Consider the following 25752-nt stretch of genomic DNA (forward strand, 5'->3'; position numbering starts at 1 on the left):
TGCCCTCCTGAGGCCCCACCTGGAGTGCTGCGTCCAGGGAGGGTGTGGGGCTGGGAGAACGGGGCCAGAGGAGGGCCATGAGGGTGAGCAGGGGCTGGAGCAGCTCTCCTGGGAAGGCTGAGGGGGCTGGGGGTGCACAGCCTGGGGAACAGAAGGCTCTGGGGAGAGCCCCTTTACCTAAAGGGGGCTTATAAAAGAGATGGAGAGCAACATTTTGCTCGGGCAGACAATGACAGGACGAGGGGGAATGGTTTTAAACCATAAGAGAGGAGATTTACATTAGACATAAGGAAGAAATTCTTCACTCAGAAGGTGGTGAAGTGTTAAGCACAGCAACCATACCTCTTTGGTCGATATAAATGTTTTAAGTCTGAAGTCGTTTAAGACGGTCTGTGGCTGTAATCAAGCTGCAAGTTTCAGTTCAATCCCAACGAACTGGTCCCATGGTGAGCATTTGAAGTTTTCTTTAAGCACGGTTTAGCTCTTTGTAAGTAGCTGAATCCGGACAGCCTCGCACTTAGAAGAGCACCTTTTAAGTTAATTACCCTTCCCTAGTACTGATGAAGTGCTCTCCAACAGATCCGTACATCCCACTTGCAAACCCCTTCACAATCTGAAGAAAGTTCCAGCCTTCTTCTTGCCAGGCAGAATCTTCTCTTGTTGCTAGGGTTTTGCTACAAAACTCGAGGATTCACCCAAGCAACATTTGAATCTTATATTCTTAATGCTTCAGTGTCTACATCCTCTACTTTTTAAACAGTCTGTGCCTGCTGTGTAACATGGATGGGGGAGGAATGCAGAAGGAAGGAACCCAAGAGCTAAATGTGCAACAGCAGAAGCAAGAGAAAAGGACAAGGTTTGGACATCCAAACCTACGCAGAGGATGCTGGAGGCCAGTTGCACTGGCAGTCTGCCCCTGCCACAATGGGAATTAAATTCAGGGATAGAAAACACAAAGTTAGCACTGACTGATTCCAGCAGCATCCTTTCTGGGGAGCTGACAGGCATTTAGTGGCTGCTCAAGTTACCAGTTCCCATTTCTGACCCAAACCAAGTACAATCAAACGCAGCACGATCAGCTCACTGCCAGTACTCTTCTTAATTGACATAATACTTAATACTTGGACCTTTTGAAGCCTTTACTGTTTTATCGTACCTCTATAGAAGTGTCCTCAGCATCTGAGGGGCCATCTGATGCTTCCCACTGCAGCTGATGAAGTAGTCTAAGCACCTTACTGGGATGTGGGGCAGCACTCTGCATACACTGCTCCTCTGCTACCAACTAATTACTAAGTTATTGGCCAGTCCCACACTATCGTGTTCAAATGATATTCAGCTAAGCCGTGAAAGAGTTCAGCATTTGAGTTGGAAATTCCCCTTGTATCACACAAAGCTTGGCTCCTTTGCAATGCTGACAAAAAAAACAGGAAAAAAATTGAACTGGGAAAGTGGGGTCATACATGAGGAGGCTTCAGCTCACTGAGGGCAAGGAGAAGGTTCAGTACAACTCCCATCCTCACAGCCTCCTAGTCTCTAGTCCTGGGACAAGCCCTGTCTGGCACCAACACAGTCAGGCCCCAGTGGAGTGAGCGGCCAGCATCAGATAGAGCACTAACACCAAGGTGCTCAGGTCACCGTAATATTTAAGTTTTTACTACCACGATTCTCCATAAGCAGCAGTGTTTTATCCTTAAACCAGCTTTTCCCACTAGGAGCTCAGATCTACAGAAGGCAAAAAAATACAGATTAAAAAAAATTAAATTAAGATCAAGTCTCAGTCAGTGCTGTGCACAAATGCTCAGTACAGCTTGAGCCACTGGGACTCCCTTTGCTGCAATAAATGAATAAATAAAAAACAGAAACAAGAGAACATTCAGTAGGAAGAGCTCGTCTTTAGAGGCACTCAGCACCTGTAACTTCACCACAATTTGAGTTGCTAGAGCTTCTTTAGTTTACGAGCACGGGTATGCCTCTGCAGAACAGGAACCACAACTGCATGCTAGGAATGAGATGAGCGCCAGCCCAGCCACACATTTTATGCTCGTTTTTCATCTGCACTTTGGGCAGAAGCGCTGAGGAGACCAACCTGCCACGTCTCCTGAGATGAAACCGCAGGGTGGTTAGCGAGAGCCTGGACTGAGCGGGTGCTCCACAAGCCAGGGGAGCTGCCTCTGTGAGCAGGTAAGCAACTGGAACCATCATCGGTGTTTTGTGGGACCTGATACACACACAAGTGTCAGGCTTTAAAAAATAAGAAGTTACATAAAGGACTTGCTTCCCATGAACCTACCCAGTGCCTCAAAACCTCCAGCAGCTCTTACATCTTTGCAGTAAAGAGCTCCGCAGCTGAGCTACTTTTTTGCTAGGAACTTTGTGTTCGGCAACTGCTACTTTGTAGCTGCTGTTTCTACTAAAATGTGCAATAGACATAGGCTGGAAAAGGTGCAAAGCTCGGTTTTAATACCTGCTTTCTTTGGAGGAGGCCGACAGCAGAGTTGAAGATGCAGCCCTCAGTGGTGGCATAACACAATCTGCATTCAGCCCAGAGCGGAAGGCATGACGCCGGATTCACTGGCTCCCTGCTGCTGTACAAAGGAGCTGTTTTTTATCAGAACCCCCAAATCCCTAAAAATCTCAGCTCTTAGGGTAAGCCAGCACTATGTCCACGTTAAATTAGTGTTTCCGAGCATAACGTGTTCATCCACACGAGCAGCATTACCTGCTATGACCCGATTTACTCCTGCGTGCTTTCAGACAGCCCTCAGGTTTTCTGCCAGGTGTAGCTTCGTACAACTGCTGTCACTGCTCATCAGCTGCTCTGCTCAATGCAGTGAAGAACAGTTAAGGAAGTCGCAGCACAAAACACAGTGGGACAACTCTGAACGCTTCCTTATCCATACAGGAACCCTTCAAGGAATCCCACTGTGAAGGAACAGCCAGCACCATTCCTCAGAAGCCTAGTTTATGAGCCTTATCACGACAGCACTCATAAACTCCTCCGGAAAATTAAAACAGGAATATGCATTTGGGATCCAGGCTTCTCTGATTTATTCCGCCTCGAGTCCCTAACAAGCATGAAGCACGGTTTTCCCTCACAGAAGCCCCACTGACACTTACCAGCCATCCCCTGCAATCCTAGCGTTTCAGCAGCCTGCTGAGACCAGGGATCCTCACCACCTCTCTGGAAAGTTAAGAGCAAGGGAGCAGCCTTCTTTCTATGCTGTCTCCCCAGAGCTGCACCACAAACCAGGCGTCCCAGTCACACCAGGAGGCTTTTACTGGAAGCTCCGTGCTCTCCTCTGTAAAGGAACCAAGGAACCAGCCTCCAGCAGCCACCCCAAGCATCCCCTGCTCCACAAGGGGATGACAACGGCCACCTCAGCTACGTTGTCAGCCAGTTTAGGAGGCATTAATTAGCATACCATCACAGCCTCCTAATTATTGAATTAGTTTGTGGCAACTCCCCCACATCGCTACTAAGAAACTGACTATTTGCATGTCTATAACCCATTACTACTACACAAACAGAAAAGAAGTCTTCGAGTTTAATGACTGAGAATTAATTTAACACCTACAAACACTCAAATATTTATCTTTTATCACAGAAGGAATGTCCTAAGACCACTGTAGAGCTCGGGGAACAAAAGACAATTCATAGTTGAGCAATTCCTCAGACGCTGGCGCGTTAGAGAGTTTCTAAGATTTGTTCACAAAAAAGGAGAAAGGAAGATGCGTATGGGAATGAACTAAGCAGTAACAAGTCACTGCTAAAAAGTTCAAATTAAATTTCTTCTATTTAATTACTTGAAATCAAACAAGTAGGTGGCTAAACTGTTCCTAATAAGAGGGTTAGCCCCATCCTTACAGGATCAGGTATTAACAGGCGAGCCCTTCTTCAAGGGAAACGTATTTGCAATTCAAGCAGCAAGCCTTATTTCACGTAACAATATGTTGCATTCAATAGGAAATCAAAGGATTACTTAAATGCATGACACTTTCCACAGTTACATGAGGCATGAGACAAACAGCAGGGAGTATTTTATGGTATTTTATGTTGTCCAATACAGGTGGATACCACCAGTTATTAGGGGACACTTACCAGTTTAGCAAGTAAGCCATGAAGGTATCACAACAACTCCTCCTCTTTCCTCTAAGCTCCTGGTGAGGACCAGTGCCACACACTCCGTCCAGACAGAGCTGATTCAATCCCATAACGGCAAACCTTAATCCTAATTTTCAGATTTATTTTATAATCTGGGTTCTTTAATTTATAATCCGGTACTAAATTGTGCGTTGGGGTGCGGGACTCAAGGTTGCTTACACTAAAACGCACTTGGAAAGCAAGCTTAAAACTTGGTTTTAAATAGATGATACAAAAAAGTTTCCTAAGCTTACTAGAAATAAACTTCAAATGCACATGACTAAACGGCGATGTTAACAAGAAGCACTTTCAAGTTACCACACACCGTGTTTATTTTAGGTTGCATCTGCCCTATTTACTTTACATGTCACAGGAGCTGAAGACTGATTTTTAAGTGGCAAGAAACACACCAGCACTCCTGCATTAAGTCTTCTTTATGGACGCCTCTCTCTTCCCATAAAAGGGAGAGCCAGGAAGCTTTCGAACGTGCCCTCCACGCCTTCTGTGAGGCTGAGAAGCCAGCCCGAGGAGCTTCCAGCAGCACAGCCCCTCCCTCCCAAGCAATGTCACACCTGTAAGCACGAGCGTGGCTTCCAGCAGACGGAGTCTGAGGAAAAGCCTCTGCAGAAGAGGCAGAAGCAAGGCTTAAGAAACCAAGCAGACCTGGAAGTCAGGACAGCAGGAGAAATGAACTCCAGCATTACCTCTTACAGTAACACCGAGAAATTAGAGCAATTACCTACACGCTAGGATTTTACCTACGCTGCAATTGCTATCAGCTACAGAATCACATTGCATCTAGTTTTAAAAGTGAGCTTGTTCAAGTACCATCAAGCACGCTGGCATACAAAGCCATGTGCCTTAAAGACTACTTACTCAGCTTCTTGAGGAGATTTCACACCTTACATTGAACTCCGTGAGGCCATACTAGTTTGGGCAGCTCTGTGTCAGCTAGGTTTGCTCTTAGGGGCACCTCGTTCACGTTGCTGATAACCTGTCTCACACGTTACATACACAAAGTGACTGACTCTTCAGTAATTATCAGGCTCTCCAGATGAGTTTCCCGTTTCATAGCTGATAATTCCCTGTAGCCTTTGTAAAATTAGTCTTAATGTATGACTACAGTTACCACAAATCTGTTCCAAGTGGTTAAATTGCAACACGCTTGTATGGTCTTATTATACAGCCTCCCACATCAGCAATATATAAATCTTTTTTGATTTCTAAGATGTCCACAGCAGCCCTAGCGATTTCAAGAACTCTAGCAGTGCTGAAGTAGGCAAAAGCTACTTGAATTACAGAAGAGCGTTTAGCACTGAGAGCTGTAGTATAACTGCACTAAAATAGTCTGGAATATGTCAAGAAACCAAAAGGTTCAACTTTGATTACATAGGTATTACTGCTCCAAGAAGAAAACACCAAGAAGAAGTCCAAGCTACCTACAAAAAACAGTAAGAAATTAAGTTTCAAGAAGTATCAATATACAAACTGATAGGCTAACAAGTGACAGTTTGTGATTTCCTTGCCTAAGAACCCCCGTTTTGTTTTGCTGTTTAATACACAAAAGGCAGGTGACCAAAGAGCTTTTTCGTATTTCATTTGAAAAAGTTGAGAAGCGACTGCTACCGTGAACTTGTTTGCTACTAGTAAGAATAATCACTTAACTGTTCTAATCTTAGTCGCTTATTTTTAGCAGAGAGGAGTGCTAGAATGACTTACTAAGATGCATGCCATGAGCATGCAGTAAGCAACAAATCACCATTAAGAACCATTAAGTCTTTTTTAAAAAAAAAAAAAAAAAAATCCCATGCTACCCCCCCAAAGGAGGGGAAAGGCAGCTGGGAAATACCTGCTAAAAGGCGCTGGCTGCATGCAGGGGCTTACAGACGGTGCTTGCTGCGAGCCTGGGGGATAAAGCAGCTTCCTGGGGGATAAAGCTTTCATTCCTCACCTGCAGAATCACTGAAACCAGCCTAACAAATTGCGTTATAGCGAAATAAACGGGTGGCTGCCAGCGGGTTAGCGCTGCGGTGCGTGGGTTTCTGCCCGCAGGCAGGCCGGGCGGCACTGAATCCCCAACTTCGGCGGGGCTGGAAGTCTCCTGTGACCACACTGAGAAGCTCAGGAGCAAGGGAGAGGGCTCCTTGCTCCTCTCCTTCCCCAGGAGGGGCTGAGGAGACGGCCGGGGCTCAGCCGAGGCGTTTCTTTCCCCACGGCTGCCTCAGGGACACCGCGCGTCCCCTGCGCCACCGCGCCTCAAACTTCGGGCTCTTCCCGAGGACGAGCCAGGATGCTCCGAGCCACCGAGCCGCCTCCAAATTTCCCCGATTACCCCCCAAATTTGCCACGCCACTGCTGGCCGGCCCCGAGGCTCCCCAAAACCCCCCTCAGGGTGAAAGCGGCACCGGGGGGGGGGGGGGGGGTTCCCCCCAGAGCCTCCCGCAGGGGGGTGGCCGCAACCCCCCGGGGCTCCCTCCTCCGAGCCAGCCCCTTCCCATCCCGCAGGGCCCCAGACAAAGGAAGGAAGCGAGGAGGAGGAGGAGGAGGAGGCGGCGAGGACGGGGGGCTCACCAGGATGCGCTTGAAGAGGTTGCTCTCCTTGGGCGGCAGCGGCACGGACGGCATGGTGCGGGCACGGCGCGGCGGAGGGGGGGGGGGGAGGCGGCCGGGCGGCTGTCGCTAGCAAAGAGGGAGCCCCGTCTGTCTGTCTGTCTGTCTATCAAGAGGAGAGCCCCAGCTCGGCGTAGCCCCAACCCGGGCGGCGGCGGCAGCAGCAGCAGCGATAGCGGCGGCTGCTCCTCAACTCATTGGCCTTGCACCGCCCGCCCCGCCGGCTCCCCTCGGGCGCGGAGCGCGGCCCCCGTGCGCAGCTGCCTGACGCTGCAAAATGGCGGCCGCCGGCCCGCCGCGCCTGCGCGCCCCGCAGCGGGGGAGGCGGCCGAGGGGCCCCCCGCTGGATCCCCCCCCCCCGCGCGGCTCCCCGCCGTGCTGGGGGGCTCGGTTTATTTCATTTTATTTTTAGTTTTTAATCCTCTTTTCTCCGTCCTGAGGAAGCGGAAGGAAAAGGGGTGTGCTCGGTGCTTCGCTACCTGAGGCGAGGAGCTCCTCGGAGCCGCCCCGAGGGGAGGAGGGGGAAGGGGGCTGCCGCCCTCCGCGGGTGTAAAAATAACTCCGGCTGGCCCCGCTCCTGAGTCACGGCTGTTCCCAAGCCGTCGAAACTTGGGTGATTTTTCATTCTTAATTTTTATTTTATTTTCTTTCAGCGTTTGGCTGTGCGGGGATAAAGCAGAAAAACCTCCTTTGTCTGCGCGCCGCGCCTCCCTCCCTCCCCTGCCGCTCGGGCCCTCGCAGCCCGCTTGGCGTGGCCGCTCTGTGGAGGAGCAGATTAAAGCGCTGCCCAAAAACCTGGGAGGTGGTAGGGGATCGTACAGCATCCCGAGCTGGAGGGGACCCCTCAGGATCATCAAGTCCAGCTCCTGTTTTTGCTGGAAAGTCTCCGTCAGAGCGGAGCTGCGAGGGGCCGAGCGCTCGCTGTGCGCTGGCTGGCACTGAGGGAAACAGCAGCAAGCTGGCAGCTTGCTCCGGGCGGGCAGGGATGTCATCTCCTGCATTAATTCCTGTTTGTTTTTTTTTTTTTCTTTTTTTTTTTCTTTTTTTTTGCAGCAGTTGATTATGTAAAGTTTCCCCATGCACCATCCGTGCAGGCTTAGAGCACCAAGTGTTTACTCGTGGCTTGGCTCCTTCGCTGAGGAGAGGTTTTTTTTTAAGGTCTCTTGAAAAGAAATTCTCCTCCTTGTTATTCCCAGAAATAGTTCGTAAATGGGTCTTTGCAGAAAGGGAAAACAAAGCAGCGACGCTGAGGCCACGTGGCCTAGGGGATTTACTTAGAAGGAAAACTGGTTAAACTGTCAAAAGTTGCAACCAATTAAAAAGAGCAGTTTACGAGGGGGGAAATTAGGCAGCTTCAATTAGCATCTGTTTGTGTAATTACTCTTTAAAATCAGTAGTTATATTTTAAAAGGTATGTTATAAAAGGATATTAATTCCGTAGTAATATGGTTATCCACCTACTGTCCCAGGTAGCGAACATAGTAGACAGGCACAGCAAAGCAAGCATGTGGAAAAAACAATTAAAAGCAATTAGAAAAGCTGTATGCTGAACAAGTTTTCTTTGGTTACACGTGAAGTGGGTAGCTGACTGTGACAGAAAATAACCAATGTGTCTTTGACCTGTTACAAGCCTTGCTGAAGTTGATGGACATCATAGCTGCATTCCTTTCAGGCTAAAGAAGGCAACAGGAGAGTTGGTGACTTCTTGAAAGAGAGTAACCCAGAAGGCAATCTAACTTGAGGACTACAAGATTATATATATATATATATATATATATATATTTACATATCTAAAGGCTCAGGTAGTTTCCTGAGAAGATAGCAAATGTGAGGAGATATTAGAGAAGTACAGCGTATGCTTTCGTACTTCCTGTTGAGCATCAATTTATGGCCGCTTTTTGTGGACGGTGGTTGTTTTAGGCTTAGTTTTGGTTATCTGTTGTGTGGTCTGTAGTTATGCTGTCTGTAGTTAAGCTTATTTGTAGAAAGGTTATCTTTATGGTGTTTATTTCTCGCTGGTTTCGTTCTGGCATGTTTCTAAGGATGTCAGTCACCTGCATCAATGGTAACCAATGTGTGCAACTATGTAGTATTTTCCACATGCTGTACTCCATTCACTGTTCTTTTTGGCATATGATGCAGTACTGCTGTTACTCAGTATCTGATTTTTTTTTCAAAACATTAGTAATACTGACAAAGTCAGCCCTTCTGCCTCATTTTCAGAGTCTGCACCACAGCACATAGTTAGCTCTTGTTAATGCTAGCCTTGACGTTACGACCTCTGGTTTCCTGTCTTACCAAAAGGTACGTTATGCCTTCTGCTGAGTTCGGTGATAAACAGATCCATCTCCGAGATGGTCAGGCAAATACAGGGCTGGGTGAACCTTTGGTCTGAAGCAGTAAGGCTGTTCTTAGGAGCTAAATGTCTCTGTTTTCTGCTAGTCCAAGAACTAGAAAGAATGCTGTTTGCAAACGGACAACCTGCAAATAAGAGGCAGGGGCTTGATTTGCATTTAGACACGCGTCTGTATTAAAAATCTGTGTTAAAAGCAGCAAGAAAAGGAAAGCAAATGAGAAAGAAAAGAAAGAAGAAAAGGAAAGAAACGTTTTTAGACTAGCTGAGAGAGAATAAACACAGAAATGAGCTTTTTTGGGGGGGGCACAGTGCTGGTTGAAAGTGAGGTTTGGGAGTGCAGTCAAGAAAACTTCTTGTCATTTAATCCTACTGTGCTGGGCCAAACAAAGCTCTTTCGACGGGCTTTGTTAATAAACAGGACTGTATTCAAGACGCGTATGATTCTGTCACCAGTTTTTCCTGCAAACAGAAAGAATTCAGGAGTCTGTCGACAAATTATTTGGGTCGAAAGGGGGGAGCAGTATTAAAGCGATATGTCCACGATAGCAAGCTTGTGATTTTTCTGCATCTCTCTCTCTACCTTCTGTAGAAGTCGTGGCACAATGCTGGCAGATCGCTAAACCCAGTTAGGGCCCCTGAGCAAAAAAAGGGCCTCCGCATGGACATAGACCTGCCTTCAAGCCAAGCACATTGTAAGGCCTGGAGCCTGTTTTGTCTGATGAACCATTTCTTTGCCTCTCGTTTCTAAAGCAATTGGCAGCTCGGGGTTGCCAGATTTTAGATTTAAAAGTACAGGATCCCCGTGTCCCGTTCCCTGCTGCCCTGCTGCTGTCACTCCTCCCTTCTGCCATGGTGTCTGAGGGCAGCAGCACCTCACCCCAAGCACCTTCCACCCCATAAGCCACGGTCCTCACCAGCTCTGTGGGCAGCTGCTGTGGCCGTGCAGGCTTTGGGGCATCCAAGCAAACCGTAAGGGAGGTGGATGCACAGGCAGCAGTGGGATTTCCCATCCTTTGTGCTCAATTCCCATATTCCATTTAAAACGATGGATGAGACCAACCTGTGTCTTAGCTGCTGGCTGGTGGGGGTGCGGAGATTTTGTTAGTCTGTACTTTCACACTCAGAGCGTGAAACTTGCCCAGCAAGTGCAATAAAAACTGAATTGTGATCGCTTTTAATCAGAGGGTTTAATATAATAGCCATTCCTGGCTGCAGTAGAGGCTGATGTGATTTTTCTTGGCCTATCCCTCTCCTTTTTAAATCTGTTTTGTAATTCTGAGTGCGTGCTCTGCTTATAACTTTTGTGTTCTTATTAGCTTCTTGGTTGCTCTCCCATGGACCACCTTTCCAAGGTTTTTAAGTGTCAGATTGTGTATTTGGAGTCCCAACGCAAGGATAATTTTATTATTTATCTTCACTGAGGCCTAAGGTATAGCTGAGGAGTGGGAACAGAGACCTGTGCTGCGTCTCCCAGGCCTGGGGGAGCTCCTTGGAGATCGCAGGGTGCTGTTTGCTGAGGCTCTTTGGTGACTTGGTCGGCTTGGGATGGCTCCTGTTTTCTGGGGCAGCCTTTTCATGTCTGCTTTGCCTCCAGTCCCAGGGGATCGAGCAGAGCCAGAAGCAGCCCTCAGACCTAAACAAGAGGTTAGTTGTCATTCGAGTGCTGATGAGATTTGCTCCAAATCCCCCGATCAGCTCATTTTCAGTCTTTTGGAGCGCTTACCTTGCCAAACCTTGTTGATGTTATATGTGCCAAATACCAAATTTTATTTTATTTTTTTTTAAATCCTGTTGAATGACAGTAGCTGGGAAGAAAGAAACTTAGAACATAGCGTTCCTTAAAGCGTTTACAGCAGAGCTAGGTTTGCTGAAATGTAAAAAAGATGGGGAAAGTTACTGAAAAAAAGCAAACTTCTCGGTGCAAGCTGTACACCTAAGGAAAACCTAAAAGGATCAGGCAGCAGAATTCTTCCTCTGAGGCTTGAGTATGTTTTTCTCCTGTACCATGTGTAGCAGCAGGTAGGTAAATTGGCCTTTTGGGTGATTATAGGTATAAAAAAAAAAAAAAAAACAACAGGTTATGTAAACACTTTTGACTATAATTAGGGATACAGATAATATTAAACAGATTATGCAACTGTGAAGATGTGCATATGCATACTGTGTTTGGAAACTCGCCGTATTAGGAAGCTGCAGCCTGTTAGCCGGACACAAACCGGGGTGGTTTTATGTTTCTGAACATTTCGGGACCGATGTTTGTCTCCTGTAGAGCAGCAATAATTCATTTTCAGTATAATTAACAGCAAGCTCCGCCAGAAAGTGGGACTTCACGTTGTTTTATGCAGACTTTTCCGAAATCGCTCTTTGAATAAACCAGATTGGAAGCCGTGTTTTGGGAAAAGGCACGGAAAAGCCCACTTTATGTAAGAGCCCAGAGCCGGGGAGCAGAGCCCTCCCCGTTCCTTGTGCTCGCCGCTCCAGCCAGCGTTTGCTCAAATCAGAGCGCGTTACCACGCAACTGTGAAGAAGATACCGAAAACGAAAATACAGGCATGTTTTTAAGGTCTGTTTTTTTTTCTTTCTTTAATCTGGGGGCTGGTATTTCACGAGGCAAAGAGACACCAGCGTGCCCTCGCCGAGTTGCTAAAGCGATGCTGGCAAAGCTGCGCTCCCAAATCCCGCGATGCCGTGGGCCGGAGGAGAGGCGGCCAAGGCAGGCTGCTGCCCTCTGGGAGCTGTGTTTCGGAGCAGGCATGCTGGGAGCGAGAGTTTTTTCCGCTTTCCTTCCCCTCCGCAATGCCCTCGTGCGCTGAGGCCGGGTCTGCCTGCTGCCTGTCCTTGTGGACGGTGAGTTGGGGAGCGCACAAATCCTGTGCTGGGTAAAGGGGGCTTGTGCCTGGCTTTTTGGGGGGGCAGAGGGGTCCTCAACGCCACCATGGGCCCCTGAGGCCTTGGAAACGTGTCTCTGAGGCTCTTGTGCTGCTGCTGTACCTGTCAATATTCATACTCAGCTCTACAAATGCGTTTGCATGGAGCTGACGGCACTTTGATTATTAAAAGTGGCTTCTTAAAGCTCCCGAAACAGTCGTGTCGATAGCTGCTGCTCGGCTGGGGCTGTGCTGGGCTTTTTGTGCTTGTAATGAGACAATTACACTTGTTGTTTTGGCATGCCGGTTCTGACTTCTGATGTGTTTGTGCTGCCCACAGGATAATTTTGTCTCATTAGAAGAAGTTACTAAAAACTAGTTTGAGAAGCAGCTGGTAGGTACCGTACGGTGCTCTGAAAAAGTTTTATGTGGGCTTATTTCTGCACAAAAGCAGTGCGACAGCATCTCTCGGAGGAGGAGATAGCTTTATTCTTTCAATAACAAAACAAAATTATTCTGAAATTTCTTTCTCAAAGGTTGGAGTCGTGCAATTTTTTAGGTGTTCAGGCATTTAAAAACAAGGATTTTACTTCTGACAGCTGAGGCAGAGCTATATTATGAATTAGTGATTTGAATATATTGATTTTTGGCTTCACCAGTTAACTCCATTAATGACGTTTACCACCTGGCTGGGTGATGATGAGCGTGGTGACTGGGAATAAGTAGGAACAACTCCACTGCCATCAGCAAAATCAGGCCTTTGGGAATTAATTCCAGCACATGCCCTCGAGGAACTAAGTCCAGGAGTGCAGACCTCGGGCCTTCTGCCTTGTTCCTGGTGAAGGAAGCCTGATGCCTCTGCTATAGCTGGTTTTAGTCACCGGAACAATCCACGAGGGCTATTGTTGGCTTTCTGTAAATTAAAGCAGTCCTTAAAATAGCTGCAGTGAGTTTGGTAGTGCCTGCCAGCTTGGGGAAGGTGCAGAAGTAGAATAAAGGCTCTTCCCTCCCTCTCCAGCTCTTCCAGTTCCCCTAGGCAATAAAACAGACATCTGGGGTTTTTATTGGAAAAACAATAGCTCTGTTTTTACTGTGTGTTGCTGTTCCTTTGTTATAGGACAAATGGGTAAGTAGGTAGGGAAAAGTGGTGAGCTGAGTACTTAATGTTGGGGTAATTTGTTCATAAAACCCCTGAAGGCGTACAGAAGCTCTTGCCAGTAATAAGTAAAAAATTATCGGATTTGGGAAACTGCAGCGTGCTCTTTCAAGGAGATCCTGTTGTAAAAGTTTCATGGGCTGGATTCTCAGAATCAACTTGTTCTGTAGAAGTTGGTAGACACAGAGGGCTGTGGTCATGGCAGAAATATTAAGGAGTGCTTCCTTATTTGTTAAACTTTTTGTTTGTGTGTAGTCCTAGGACAATAAAGATTTAAATGCAGTCCTCTTGGTAGATCCTTGCACGCTGAGTTTTAGAACACAATAATTCATTGCCTGGTTTGTGATGTTGATGATGCACGATGAAGAAAAAAGATCTTTCCTGGAGCAGCAGTGATCCTGTGTCCTGCAAAACAACACCAGGTCTATGAAAAATAGAGGGATGGGATTTCAGAGTACCAGCTTCCTACTCGCTTTTTTGATAGAGGATATTTGTGTCACTTACATGGGAGAGTAGCACGGGAAGGAGTACACAGGGAACATAAAGCTCTGCTCCCATCTTTGACATAATACATACAGAGATGAATAATTTCTTCATACGGATTTTCACATATTGCAGTCCCACTGACTAGACTTTTGCAAGGTCACCCCAATATCACTATTTCCCACCTTCCAAAGTTATATCCTGTAATGGCAGTAGCTATGGTTTTGCACAAAATTCTGCACATTTTATACGTTCTGTTCTCTCTATACAGTTGTGTACTTTCAGTATAGCTTTGTCTTCTCACAGGAACATTTTTGTTTTGCCAGTAAGGCATGAAATAGTTGGATTTTTCCAATGAGATGTATAGCAAACAAAGCTGTTGTCTGTAAAGCAGCACCTAGAGCAGATCCTCACAGCAGAAACAAACTGTTTGAGGAGGTGACAGAAGATACTTTGGCCAACTCTCAGCTAGTACAATGGTGCTGGTAAGAAATTGTAGCTTAAACTGGGATTGAAACGGGAATAGTTTTGTCCATGGTGACTAAATTTGTGTTGGTGTAATCAGGAACAGGATTTGGGCCTGATACAGGTTGGATTTTTTTTTTTTTTTTTTTAATTTTTTTTTAAGAAAACGCTTTCTAGACAATTGTATATTGTATATTGACAACCGTATTTCATCTACTTCTCATTTCAGGCAGTGGAAGAATAAGGAACAAGATGAAACCTCTCCAAAGTGTCTGGCTTTTCAAGAGCTTGCTTTCCGGTTGCTACTGTCACGGTCAGCTTCATGGTTCCCCTCTTCCTTCTGTTGCGAAGAAGATAGGTTATGTGATGGGGCTGCACAGCTGCGGATTTGGGAGGCCAAAATCTTTGCTGGACCCAGCTAGATTGACTCTGTCGTGCAATGGTCGGCTTAGGAAAAAGCATCAGGATTCCCGAGCGTTGTGGAAGCACGAGGCTGTGCAGAAGTACCTGGAGACTCTAAGCAAAGAATACCAGGAGGTCAGTCATCTGCTCGATGCTGACTCAAAGAATGACTTTGAGCAACGAACCCTGAGGAGAAGACGTGCTGATCTGTCCCGCATTGTAACTGCGTTTCAGGAAATCAAAGAGGCTGAAAGAGAAGTCCAGGAGTTAGAAACCATGTGCAGAGGTAAGGAGAGGACATCCTCTTAGTCATTGCAAAAGAGTGGCTTTGCTTGTGATGAACTTAATTGCCTGGCCTTCAAGGAAAGCCTTTAAATAAGTTAAGGCAGTCCTGGAACACTCTCTGGTCATGTCCGTTCCTGGGAGCTTTCTTGCTTTCATCCATTTCCTTTTATTTTTACCTCATCTCTCTTTGGTTTGAGGTCTTAATACAGCCAACTTGGGAAGGTAGGAACCATCTGAACTCTGAGGGCTGCGTCTAGCAGAAATAGTTTGGAAATATTTTTTTTGAAGTTCTTTTTTTGATAGAACAGACAGTATGAACTGAATGGGAAAAAACCTTCACGTCAAGCATATTTGATAGACACAGACTTCACCTGTGTCATTTAAAATGGGATTCCAACCAGCCAGTGCATTGATGCTTATTAAGCAAATCCTGTGAACTTTCATCTTCAGGCCCTGAATTCAGCTTCCAACATAAGCAGCAGGAGTTAATGTCTTTGAAGATATTTGAGGAGTCCTACAAAGAATACAAATTGATGGTTATCTAAGAAGCTGCTGCTTCTCAAAAGTATTCTACAGTAAAGGTTGGGGTAAAAAAAAAAAAAAACAGGAAAAAAAAATATTGACATTGGTTTTGATACCATTCAGGAAAAAGAAAGTATGGGGAGAATTTACAAAATAAGCAGTGGTACAAATTTTGACAAAAAAAAAAAAAAGTTGGAAATGTGAAGCAGTGTGTTCAGTAGAAAAGAAAAATGTGGACCATTCTGCTACCCCCAGAGATACTAAGATAAGAGACAGTATTTTAATCTCCACCCCTTTCACTCCTCTTCAGTGGATAAAGAGGAAAAGGAGTGAAGATGAGGGACAAAAATTGATACCTGAAAAAGAAATATACTTGGAAGAATGACAAAGTATTTAAAAAAGTGGAAAACTCCAACTGAGCAAGGCTATTTTCGCATCAAGTAAATGTAATGAAGAATTTTGCTAATTCCATAAATTATGATACAGATGAATGGAGTGAATTAGAGTTGAAAGGAAGAAAAACCAAATGAATGAAAGAAAATTACAGCCAAGAAGTTACTTAAATGGAGCCCAATTAGTCTGTACGCAGTCTGTGTCGTGTGGCTGAGCTAAAACACAGATGGCCCCTTCGGCTGACTGTGCTTTGTGTTGTTTTTAGCTCCATAACTGATCCTCTGCTCTGTCATACCTAAATTCCTCACAATTACTGTAGGATTGTATCTTTGCAGCACTTAATGAAGCAGGAAAATATTATTGCCCAGTCTGTCCCTGGTGAGGCATGTCAGAGGGCAGATGAAGTGACTTTTTAAAGGCCAGCTTTGCAGGGAGGTAGGGATGGGATGCCGATCATTTCAACCTCAGGCTGGTAGGTCACCCCCAGAGCCTGCTTCCATCTCTGCTGACAATATTTAGTTTATCTAACTAATCCACGAGGATGTTTTTTGAGCCAGCTAGAAGCTTTTCATTCAGTACTGTCTTTTGGTTGGAGTTGTAATAAACTGGTAAGGAAATTTACAATTTATGACATCAGGCTCAGCTGTTGATCTGCCATCATTTATTTAAAGAAAAAATACCCACATGGAATATAAATTAGAAACCACGATATAGAGGAGCTGCTGCTGTCCTTGTCCAGCTGGCCCAACTTCCCAGCCCATTTAGTTCTTAAAGCTGCTGCTGCGGACAGGAGAAAAAGAACAAGGTTCCAGACACGCAGAGAGGAAGAGCCCCAAGTCCTACATCTGTCTGCTCTTTTCTTGAGGTGTGTAAACCTCTATAAATAAAATACTAATACTAAAATACTGATAAAACCTTCTTTTAGAAGGTTTACCTTCTGATGAGGTGACAGAGCCACTTCTCAGCTGGTAGAACAGAGAGAATTTAAATGGAAAGGAGAGGGTGCTCCCTGTTTTGGCGTTGTCATTTTTTTTCCCTTGACTCACACTTGCTGAGCAGAGGGGAAGGGAATCTCCTTAAGCAAAGCCAGGACTTGAAGCGAGGTCATCCACATCCTGGTGGCCTGAATCCACAACTCTCACATCTCACTGATCGCTTGATTAGCAGGGGACAGAGGGTTAGAAACCTCGTTATTATCATCATACTTACATGTTTTATGCTCACCTTAATGAGTTGTCTGCAAATCACTGAGTATAGGTCTGTTTCTGGGCAAGTCTAGAAACTGACATTTTTACTTCATGAGGAATTGTAATATGGGAAACTGAGGCACTTTCTGTCTCCAGGCGTGCTTTTGATGTATTTTGTCAAATCTGTGTTTGGATTTACACCTGGACTGTCAGTCTGTGCCACATAAGCATCAGCTGGGACTAGTATCTGATGCAGACTTTGAGCCATAACCCAGAGCTTCAGAGGTAAAATATCTGCTACTCCTTCCAACACCCCTGAAAAATACAATCGTTGAGTTAGCAATATGCATCCGGGGTTGGGCTGCCCTTTTTTGATATTTCATGCTGGCAAAGTGGAACTGCTTGCGCTGCGAGCTTTTATGTGCTGTAGTGTGTGTCTTTTGTCAGCTGTGCTACAGTTTGCTCTAAGGTAAGGGAGACTGGCTAATATCTGTTCCTATCGTTGGAATTTAGAGCTAGACAGCAGAGATGAGAAACAACTTCTGGAGCTTGCCTTGGAAGAGAAGGAAACCCTCGATAAAAAAATCAACACGCTGTGCAGAAAGGTGAGCCCAAGGTAAAGTTACACAGCTTTGTAAATAAAGATACCAAAAAAATCTTCCTTTGGGATCTTACCCATCGACTATGACACTTGCATGTAATGAAACAGAAGTCCAGCTTCTTACTTTTCCCTGAAAAGGCATGGCAACATTAATTAGTAAGCTTCTGGCAAATGCATCTCGGAAGCTTATTATTTTAGTCAGTTTTGCTTGCTTGCTTGTCTGTCTGGAGGTGCTGAAGGGGATATAAAGCTCTGGCTGTGCTATTGAGACGTGGCGTGGCATCCTCATAACTGTGTGTGACAGCAGAGCCTACATTCTTGAAAAGGTTTCTGATTGCAACTTTCAATCTTTCATTTCCTCTTCAGCTGACAGCACCCCGTCAGTGGGGACGTTAATTATAAGCAGAGAAGTTCAACAGATTCAGGGGAAGGTTCTGTGTTTGGTCTCACTTCCGTGTTCACATTGAGAAAACGGGAAATGGGACCTTCTGAAAAATAAGATCAATGTTTGTGTGAAAACCAGCTGAGTTATAGCTAGTAACTTGGTGTTTGTGGGTAGCTGGGGCTGGGACGAGTGGAATCAGCTATTTTTCCTGTCAGGTGGGCTCAAGCCATGGCCTTTGTGAAGGCTGGCTGTAAACTGGATTAAAAGGAAATACAGAGTCATGAAAGAGACAGTGACATTCTTTTTTCTTTTCTCTCTTTTTTTTTTTTTTTTTCTTCTCTTTTCAGCTTTTCCAGCTCCTAGTGCCAAAGGAAAAATATGATAAAAGTCATGTTATATTGGAAGTGACAGCTGGCAGAACAACTGGAGGTCAGCAAAATCTCCGCAGTAAAGATTACTCCAAACCTCCCTCCAAATTTTTAAGGCTCTTATGGGTTATTCTGAATGCACTTTTATACTTTAATGGTATAAAGTAATACTCTCTAAAGAGGAGCATTAAATCTGTCTAATGACCACGATTACGGTGGCAGCTCAATCTAAAAACTGGTGGCTGCCATATAACGAACTGCCTTTATTTTTTTAGGTGACATCTGCCAGCAGTTCACCAAGGAGATGTTTGAGATGTACCAGAACTATGCAGACTATAAACGTTGGACCTTTGACGTTCTCAACTACACTCCAGCTGAGATAGGTACCGAAGCTCTTCAGGCACTCCACCAAGACAGCTAAATTAAAAGCCGGGTTTCTCTGCGCTGTTTGTCACACGGTGCTTGCCTCTCCAGGTGGGCTGCATCACGCGGCCGCTCATATTTCGGGAGATGATGTCTACAGGCATCTGAAATACGAAGGAGGGACGCATCGGGTCCAGCGAATCCCCGAGACGGGCCTGTCGTCGAGAATGCAGCGCATTCACACCGGGACGATGTCGGTCATCGTCCTTCCGCAGCCAGAGGAGGTAAACTAACTGCTGATCGAGGCAGCAAGAGGTATCCCTGCTCCTCCTGTGTACCTTACATATTTAAACAGCTCACTAGAAGCAACTTCCCAGATATTTGCTATCGCCTGAAGTGGCAAGTAGATCGCTGATCAGTTCGGTGACTGTTCCGGCCCCAGTGCTCACAGATCTGGCTCGTTAGCACTAAGCCAATTTTAAATTATGTCTTATATTAAGACGGGGAACATGTCCAAGAAAATATTCAGTGTTGCATAGTAATAAGTTTCAGCAAGTCCCTTAATTCTTTTTTGGTTCATTTAAATTATTGGTGTCGTTCCCTGTTAAATCCAGGGCCGTATGCTCTGAATTTGAATGAGCGTGTGGGTAAGTCTTTGAGTTTTCACTGATACCAGCCGTTCTCACTTAAACCAGCAATTTACGCTGAAGATAATCAAAAACAAATCTTGAAGTTTCCCTGCAAGTTCTGCTTCCCTGTAACACTTTCCTCGCAACGTTGATTAGGTCAGAATGTTCTTTTCCTATCCACTGAGCTCAAACTTGGTCCAGGTCATGGGCTCGTACATCCAGTGCTGCAGTCCTTGCCTGGATCTGGGTACACCCACCTTTTCCTAAGATGTTTTTAAACACCCTTGCAAAAATCATTCAGGCTTGACTCGGTGAACAAGATCCTTGAGCTGCTACTTAGAATTAATTTGGATGATTTGCTTGTTTCTTGGTCTCCCTGCCAAAGCTGGTGGTTTTACAAAAAGTTGCTGATTGTAGTTTGTTTCCCGCACAGACATACCTTGTTTTCTGAAGGACCTGGAGTGAGAGATGGAAAAAATAAGTAGAGTACTTAAAGAGTTGCTTTGCAGAGATACTTGCTGTTAGGGTGTTTTAAGTATAATAATTATAGCTGTTACTTAGGAACAGTTATAAAAGAACAGGTTTTGGAGAAGTGTTTTTTTTTTTTTTTTTTTTTTTTTTTAATACTGTGTATCCTTGAAAAGATCTTCAAAATATTTTAGCAGGAGCAGAAAGTAGTAATTTTCTTTGATTCTAGGTTGACGTTAAAGTGGATCCCAGAGATCTGCGTGTAGACACGTTCAGGTCCAAAGGAGCAGGAGGGCAACACGTTAACAAAACTGACAGCGCCGTGAGAATCGTGCACCTTCCCACAGGTGAGTCTGGCTGCATTTCCTTCTAATCACCCTAAAGCTTTATCCTGAACTGAAAGCTCATGATCCTGCAAATCATCTCTTACAGTGAGTTTGCCAGGTTGGGCCTTGTATCAAAAAAGACAGTATCCCTTTCTCGTTCTGCCCACCTTTTAGCAAGGAAACAAGTGAGAAAAGGAATGTGTGTTAGTGGAACAATGGTCGACATGTTGCTGTTACGTCAGTTTTGTCCTCAGATGGATTGCTTAATGAATACACTGTCTTTGAAGGATGAAAGAACAAATGGAGGGTGACAGGGATGGGATGGGAGATGTAAATAATTTGTGCTGACTGCTTCAGGAGTAATGGTCATTGGCAGCCTTGCTGCAAACTGTGTAATTACAAGACTGAGAGAAAAAGGAGGGTTGAAGATTTTCATTGGGTGCTAGTTAATGCTGTTAGATGTTGAATAGGAAAGAAAGCACACACTGATGGGAAGTTACTGTATATACTGAACCACTCTGTCTTGGTTAGGATTTGTTTGTACTGAAATTCAGTGGGTTTGTATCCATCCAGATGCAGAATCTCTTAATGCACAAGAAATTCCAGGAGCAACCTGAAAACAGCTGTTTTGTGTACGCCTTTTTATTTCAGAAATATAATGTAAAGTAAAAATACTAGTTTTCTTGTGAAGATCTTTATTTGTTATTCATAATTCAGTTTATGACTCTCCAGTATGACTTTGACACCTTTTTTTGCTAGAATAATGAACTTTCCAGCCTCCAAGAGCTTATGCAGACTAAGACTTTCAAATCCTGCATTTTGTTTTTTCTCAACTTGCTTCTGTGTACTCTGCAAATTACATTTTTAACACACGATAGCTAGCTGGAGAAAATCTGTTTTCTGGAGGCAACGTCAGAAACTTGTTTGCTTCATGAAATTTTACAATACCACTACCCGTTCTGTAGCATCAAACAAAGAAGCTCCTGGTACAACTGTGAAGGATTTAAAAAGTTACTTAAGGTTTTGGGCAGTGTGTTAAAATGACTTTTTACCCTACAGCTGAAAGGCCCTACAAACCAGCACTGCAGAAGGTTTCAATCACCAAATGTGTTAGAATTAATTTAGCTTGCTTGTTCTTTGTTATAACGGGCTTTTGATCTGTGCTCTCTTGAATTCTTCTGTAAAGGACTGGTAGTAGAGTGCCAGCAGGAGCGATCACAGCTGAAGAACAAGGAAATAGCTCTGCAGATGCTGAGAGCTAAGCTGTACCAGCAGATCATTGAAAAACAACTAAGTCAAGAGCAGAGTGCCAGAAAACTGCAGGTGAGGAAATGTGATTGCTGGAACTTGGAAAAGGTGCCGCGTTGTAGATTTGTTTCTGATCTCTTTGAGTGGCAGTGACAGAGCACATGAGTGTGTGTGTCTGGCTGGGTGTGCTTACAAAGGAGAATCTTCTGTGTTAAAGTGGTAAGTGCTTTAAAACTGGAGCTCTGATTTTATCTTCTCCTAGTTCAACCCTAATGTAGATTTCTCAGGTAATGAAAAAGAGCCATCGACTGTAGCTGGAGAGAAGGGAATCGTAAGACTGCAGCTGGAGCTCTCTGAATGATCCAAACTCGCTGAACACTATGAACTGAATTCCCCTCTTAAGGCTACAGTTACACAATCAGAGCAGTAGTACAGAGTTATTCTCTGTGAAAATGAGGATCAGAAGTTCTTGGAGTGCTTGTTCTCCAGGCCCCTCACCAGCGACGAAGCTGGTGAGGGGCCTGGAGAACAAGTCCTGCGAGGAGCGGCTGAGGGAACTGGGCTTGTTCAGCCTGGAGAAGAGGAGGCTCAGGGGCGACCTTATCGCTCTCTATAGGTACCTCAAGGGAGGCTGTGGCGAGGTGGGGGTTGGTTTGTTCTCCCACGTGCCTGGTGACAGGACGAGGGGGAATGGGCTAAAGTTGAGCCAGGGGAGTTTTAGGTTAGATGTTAGGAAGAACTTCTTCACTGAAAGGGTTGTGAGGCACTGGAACAGGCTGCCCAGGGAAGTGGTGGAGTCACCATCCCTGGAAGTTTTCAAAAGACGTTTAGATGTAGAGCTTAGGGATATGGTTTAGTGGGGACTGTTAGCGTTAGGTCAGAGGTTGGACTCGATGATCTTGAGGTCTCTTCCAACCTAGAAATTCTGTGATTCTGTGAGTTCTTGGAGTTGTATTTTAACCTGTTCCTAAAACATATTTGACCAGATCATACAGAGCTTTTGAGATAAATGAGTATATAAACAAGCCCACCAATTTGCAGTTACATAAAAGTTGATTTGCTATTTTTTAGGTAGCCTTTAAGAGAAAAAAAGATTTCCGTAAAAGACTTACCTCAAGTTAAGCTGCAAAGTGTACTTTTCTCTTAAGTGTGCTAACATTCTTTTCCCATTCCTTGAGTATTTTGCTGTTTGTGGTGCAAACTTCAACGATAATCAAAAAGAATGAAAATACTTCACAATAACAGAATTCTTCGGTGCTCCAAAGTTTCCAGCTACTTAATCACTAATTTCAGATTGCATTTAAATGTATTGTTCCTGCAGATTATTAACTCAGTTGTAATCAGTGAGCCATTTATCTTTTGTTAATAACTTCAGCTTGAGAGTTTTCAAAGCTGCATGAAGGACTGTAGATTTACGTTTATTATATATTTACATACTACAGAAAATCAGGTGAAAGTAAATTACCTTTCCTAATAATTCAGAATATATCGAATAAATTCCTTGGTTTGAAATATAAATGTGGGTGCGGGTAGAATTTTCCAAACAAAACCTAAGCAGGTACTCATCTCCCTGAGCAGTTTTTATTGTGTAATTCTCCATTTCAATAAAGCATTTCAATAAAGCTTTTAGCTTTAAAAGCTTTAAAGCTTTTTTTTGTTTGCGCTCCTGCACATTACCACTAGAGGACTCCTCTCCGTATTCTCAATTTACTCTTTGGGTGTTGATTTCTGACAGCCAGATGTTAGTGGAACTGCTTTGCCACCCCTCTGTGTAGTAAACGTTGGCTGTTATTAATGGTGCCTACTCGTTATCTTTGGTGGGAACACAACCCCCTCAAAACCCAAAATACCACGTTACATTTTTGAACTGCTGCCATGTGTAGGCACACCTTTTGCCTTACGTGGCTGGTGTCATTCTTACAGCTACACAGCTAGGACAGAAGTGGTGTACTGCAGGATGTTAAAACTTGGTCTGATACGGAATAGCAAATAATACAGTGTAGTATTTCCACAATGTTTTAAAAATATATCCTAAATCAGTGACTACTAGGCTGTTAGGTGGAACCGGCTGATCAATTTGTGTTTATTCTGGCTATGCTGTTGTAGAGTGCTTTTTAATTAAAAAAAAACGCAATATATATATTTTTATTGCTACAGTTGGGAACAAGAGCCCAGTCAGAGAGAATTCGTACTTACAACTTCACCCAGGACAGAGTCACCGACCACAGGATCGCGCATGATGCACGCAATATCAAGGTGATGGTTGCTTATCGGGGCTTTAAAACTTAGACTTATCTGTATCTTGTGAGGAAAAATGTAACCTTGTGAAAACAATTTAAAATATATGTGGAAATCACGTGGCCCGTTGTTCTCTGATGGAATGTGATAGATTCAAGAAGCTCACACTCTTCTGCCTCAGTGATGTAGGGTAGTGTTAAAGATGACTTACACAGGAAGTATGTAGCTGACCTAGTTCTCTGTGTCTTTTTCTCCTACTATATGAAAAAAAGATCAAGCATGGAGTGCCCCTTAGTGAACTTTGTGAGTCCCTTCACCAAACTGGGCAAGTGAAACGAGATTCTTGAAGCTTACTGTAGCCAAAAGAAAAACCTGACAAGACAGACTTTTTGTTAGTTAAGTCAGCCAATCAGCTTAATCCTCCTTTTAATGCTAGAGTGAATAAAGAAAAAACAACAACTTTGTTTACCTTGAAAGCCACAGATAATAGCAACTGAAGCTGAATACTTCTATTGCAAGATTACCTGGTGTTTTACTTCTGAATAAATTTCTGCATAACGTTTCAATCTTATTGCTTTGTTAACAGGTATTTAAACAAATACCTAATAGTGCATTTTTGTCTAATAAATTTATGGGCAATGCTCTGAACTTTAGGACAAAATTTTGGATGACCCTGTATTAAGTTGTCTTAGGCATCCAGTTTACTGTAATTGCTGTTGCCTAAGGAGCAACACTTTTAACCTGTACCCACAGATGTCCAGGGTTACTTCAGAGAACACAGGACATGCTGAATGGGAACACAGGACATATGAACCATTCTTAAGTTCATATTTAATGGGGTAGGGAAGAGCTATAGAGGTATCCAGATGGAAGAGAATGGTAAGAAGTTCCACAACTGTATACATATTAGTTTTGTTAGTCTGGCTTTTCACAGTTACTTTTTTTTTGAGTAAAATTGGAACTATAAACTGTCTAACAGAAGTGAGTTAAGCTTTGCTTGTAAAAAAAAAAAAAATTTGTTCTTGGCATGAAAAAAATATTTAAGTTGGGTCCTCCTACTCCTAATTGTTCTTGCTGGATGATTTTTTTTATGTAAATGCTTAGGTTATGCGAAAGCACAGCAAGAAGGCACCAACACCTCTTCTGTTGTTGCCAGTGTGCCTTCACACGAAGTCCCAGTGCACCATGGTGCTCTCACACAGGGACAGGGGAGTCATGAAGTTGGGCAAGTGGAAGTGCTACGATAAGACGCCGGGCAGAGGGCATTCCCAGAGCTCCTCTTCTGTGTAGTCACTATTTCGGAATAACACTGATGAATGCTCAGTAATGCTTTTGTCTGCTGTTGTTTTTTCATAGGAAATTCTAAGTGGGAAAGAAGAACTGGATAAGCTGATAAACAGGCTACTGGAGTTTGCAGAGATGGAGGCTCTCACCGAGTATCTAGAAAATTTACAGTCTGTGGAAGGAGGAGGCTGCTGAAGACATTGTATAGAGTTAAAGCAGAAATGCATTCAGTAGCAAAATAAAATGGACATGTGTTAGATGACTGATTAAAATCTATGCCTTTTTTTCAGTGTGCACTATTACTCTTTTTTTATATATATATTGGCACAAATGAACTTAATGGGTTGACTTTACTACTGTTTCCCTAGCAGAAAAGAACAGGCTTTGAGTACTGTTTGTTCTGGGGATGGGAGATGTTCCTGTCTAGGTGAAAGATCCGAAGCTCCCCTCACTTAGTCTAGAATCTGGCCTCATGACTAATGCTTATTTTTATTGTTTTTATCTACTGACAGAGTGAACTTCCTAAATGTAGTCCTTTCTAAATAACTCTGTATTATGATACATTATTTATTTACAGTGAATATAGAAAAGGAAAGGGAGCAATCTTGGACGAGAGGCCAGGATCCTGAGAGCTGTACCTGTCAGCCTTCCTGGGTCAGCTGAGGCTGGGTCTGGACCACGTGCTGTGGTGGAGTGTGAAAGTACCTGTTCCAGTTTCACGTTGAGTTGACGAGGTTCTGGAAGGAGTTTAGCACAGATAACAGGCAGCATCCTCCTCCTTGACAGAAAATGAGCTGACAGTGTAGATGGATTTTAGCAAATGAGGTAGGTCTGGAATTCAGCTTCTGCCTTGATGTCTTCTTCGGGAATGTGTGCGTGTCTCTGAGGGCAAGCCAGATAGCTGCAGAGCACGCAGCTTTAATAGGACTCGTGTTCATGTTTTCCCCTAGGCACATATTGTGCAATACACTTACA

The 25752-nt window shown here is 44.3% G+C and overlaps 2 protein-coding genes across 3 annotated transcripts in view; one reads left to right on the forward strand and one right to left on the reverse strand.

The window, feature by feature from the left end:
• The window catches only part of NAA16 (N-alpha-acetyltransferase 16, NatA auxiliary subunit), a 63757-nt gene extending 56765 nt beyond the window's left edge, over window positions 1-6992 (reverse strand). For both annotated transcript variants that reach the window (XM_082770126.1, XM_082770127.1), the window contains exon 1: window positions 6713-6992. In XM_082770126.1, coding sequence (XP_082626252.1) covers window positions 6713-6766 — 54 coding nt within the window. In that variant the 5' untranslated portion in view covers window positions 6767-6992. The remainder of the gene's footprint in view (window positions 1-6712) is intronic.
• Window positions 6708-25055, forward strand: MTRF1 (mitochondrial translation release factor 1). Its single transcript, XM_082770146.1, is given in 11 exon segments — window positions 6708-6767; window positions 14308-14766; window positions 17381-17443; window positions 17446-17483; window positions 18201-18282; window positions 18497-18604; window positions 18696-18868; window positions 19911-20028; window positions 21194-21330; window positions 23413-23511; window positions 24850-25055. Coding segments are annotated over 10 exon segments (1377 nt in total). The 5' UTR covers window positions 6708-6767; window positions 14308-14330; the 3' UTR covers window positions 24973-25055.
• The last annotated feature ends 697 nt before the right edge of the window (window positions 25056-25752 follow it).

Source organism: Aythya marila (assembly GCF_965140915.1).
Source record: "Aythya marila genome assembly, chromosome: 1".
NCBI lineage: Eukaryota > Metazoa > Chordata > Aves > Anseriformes > Anatidae > Aythya > Aythya marila.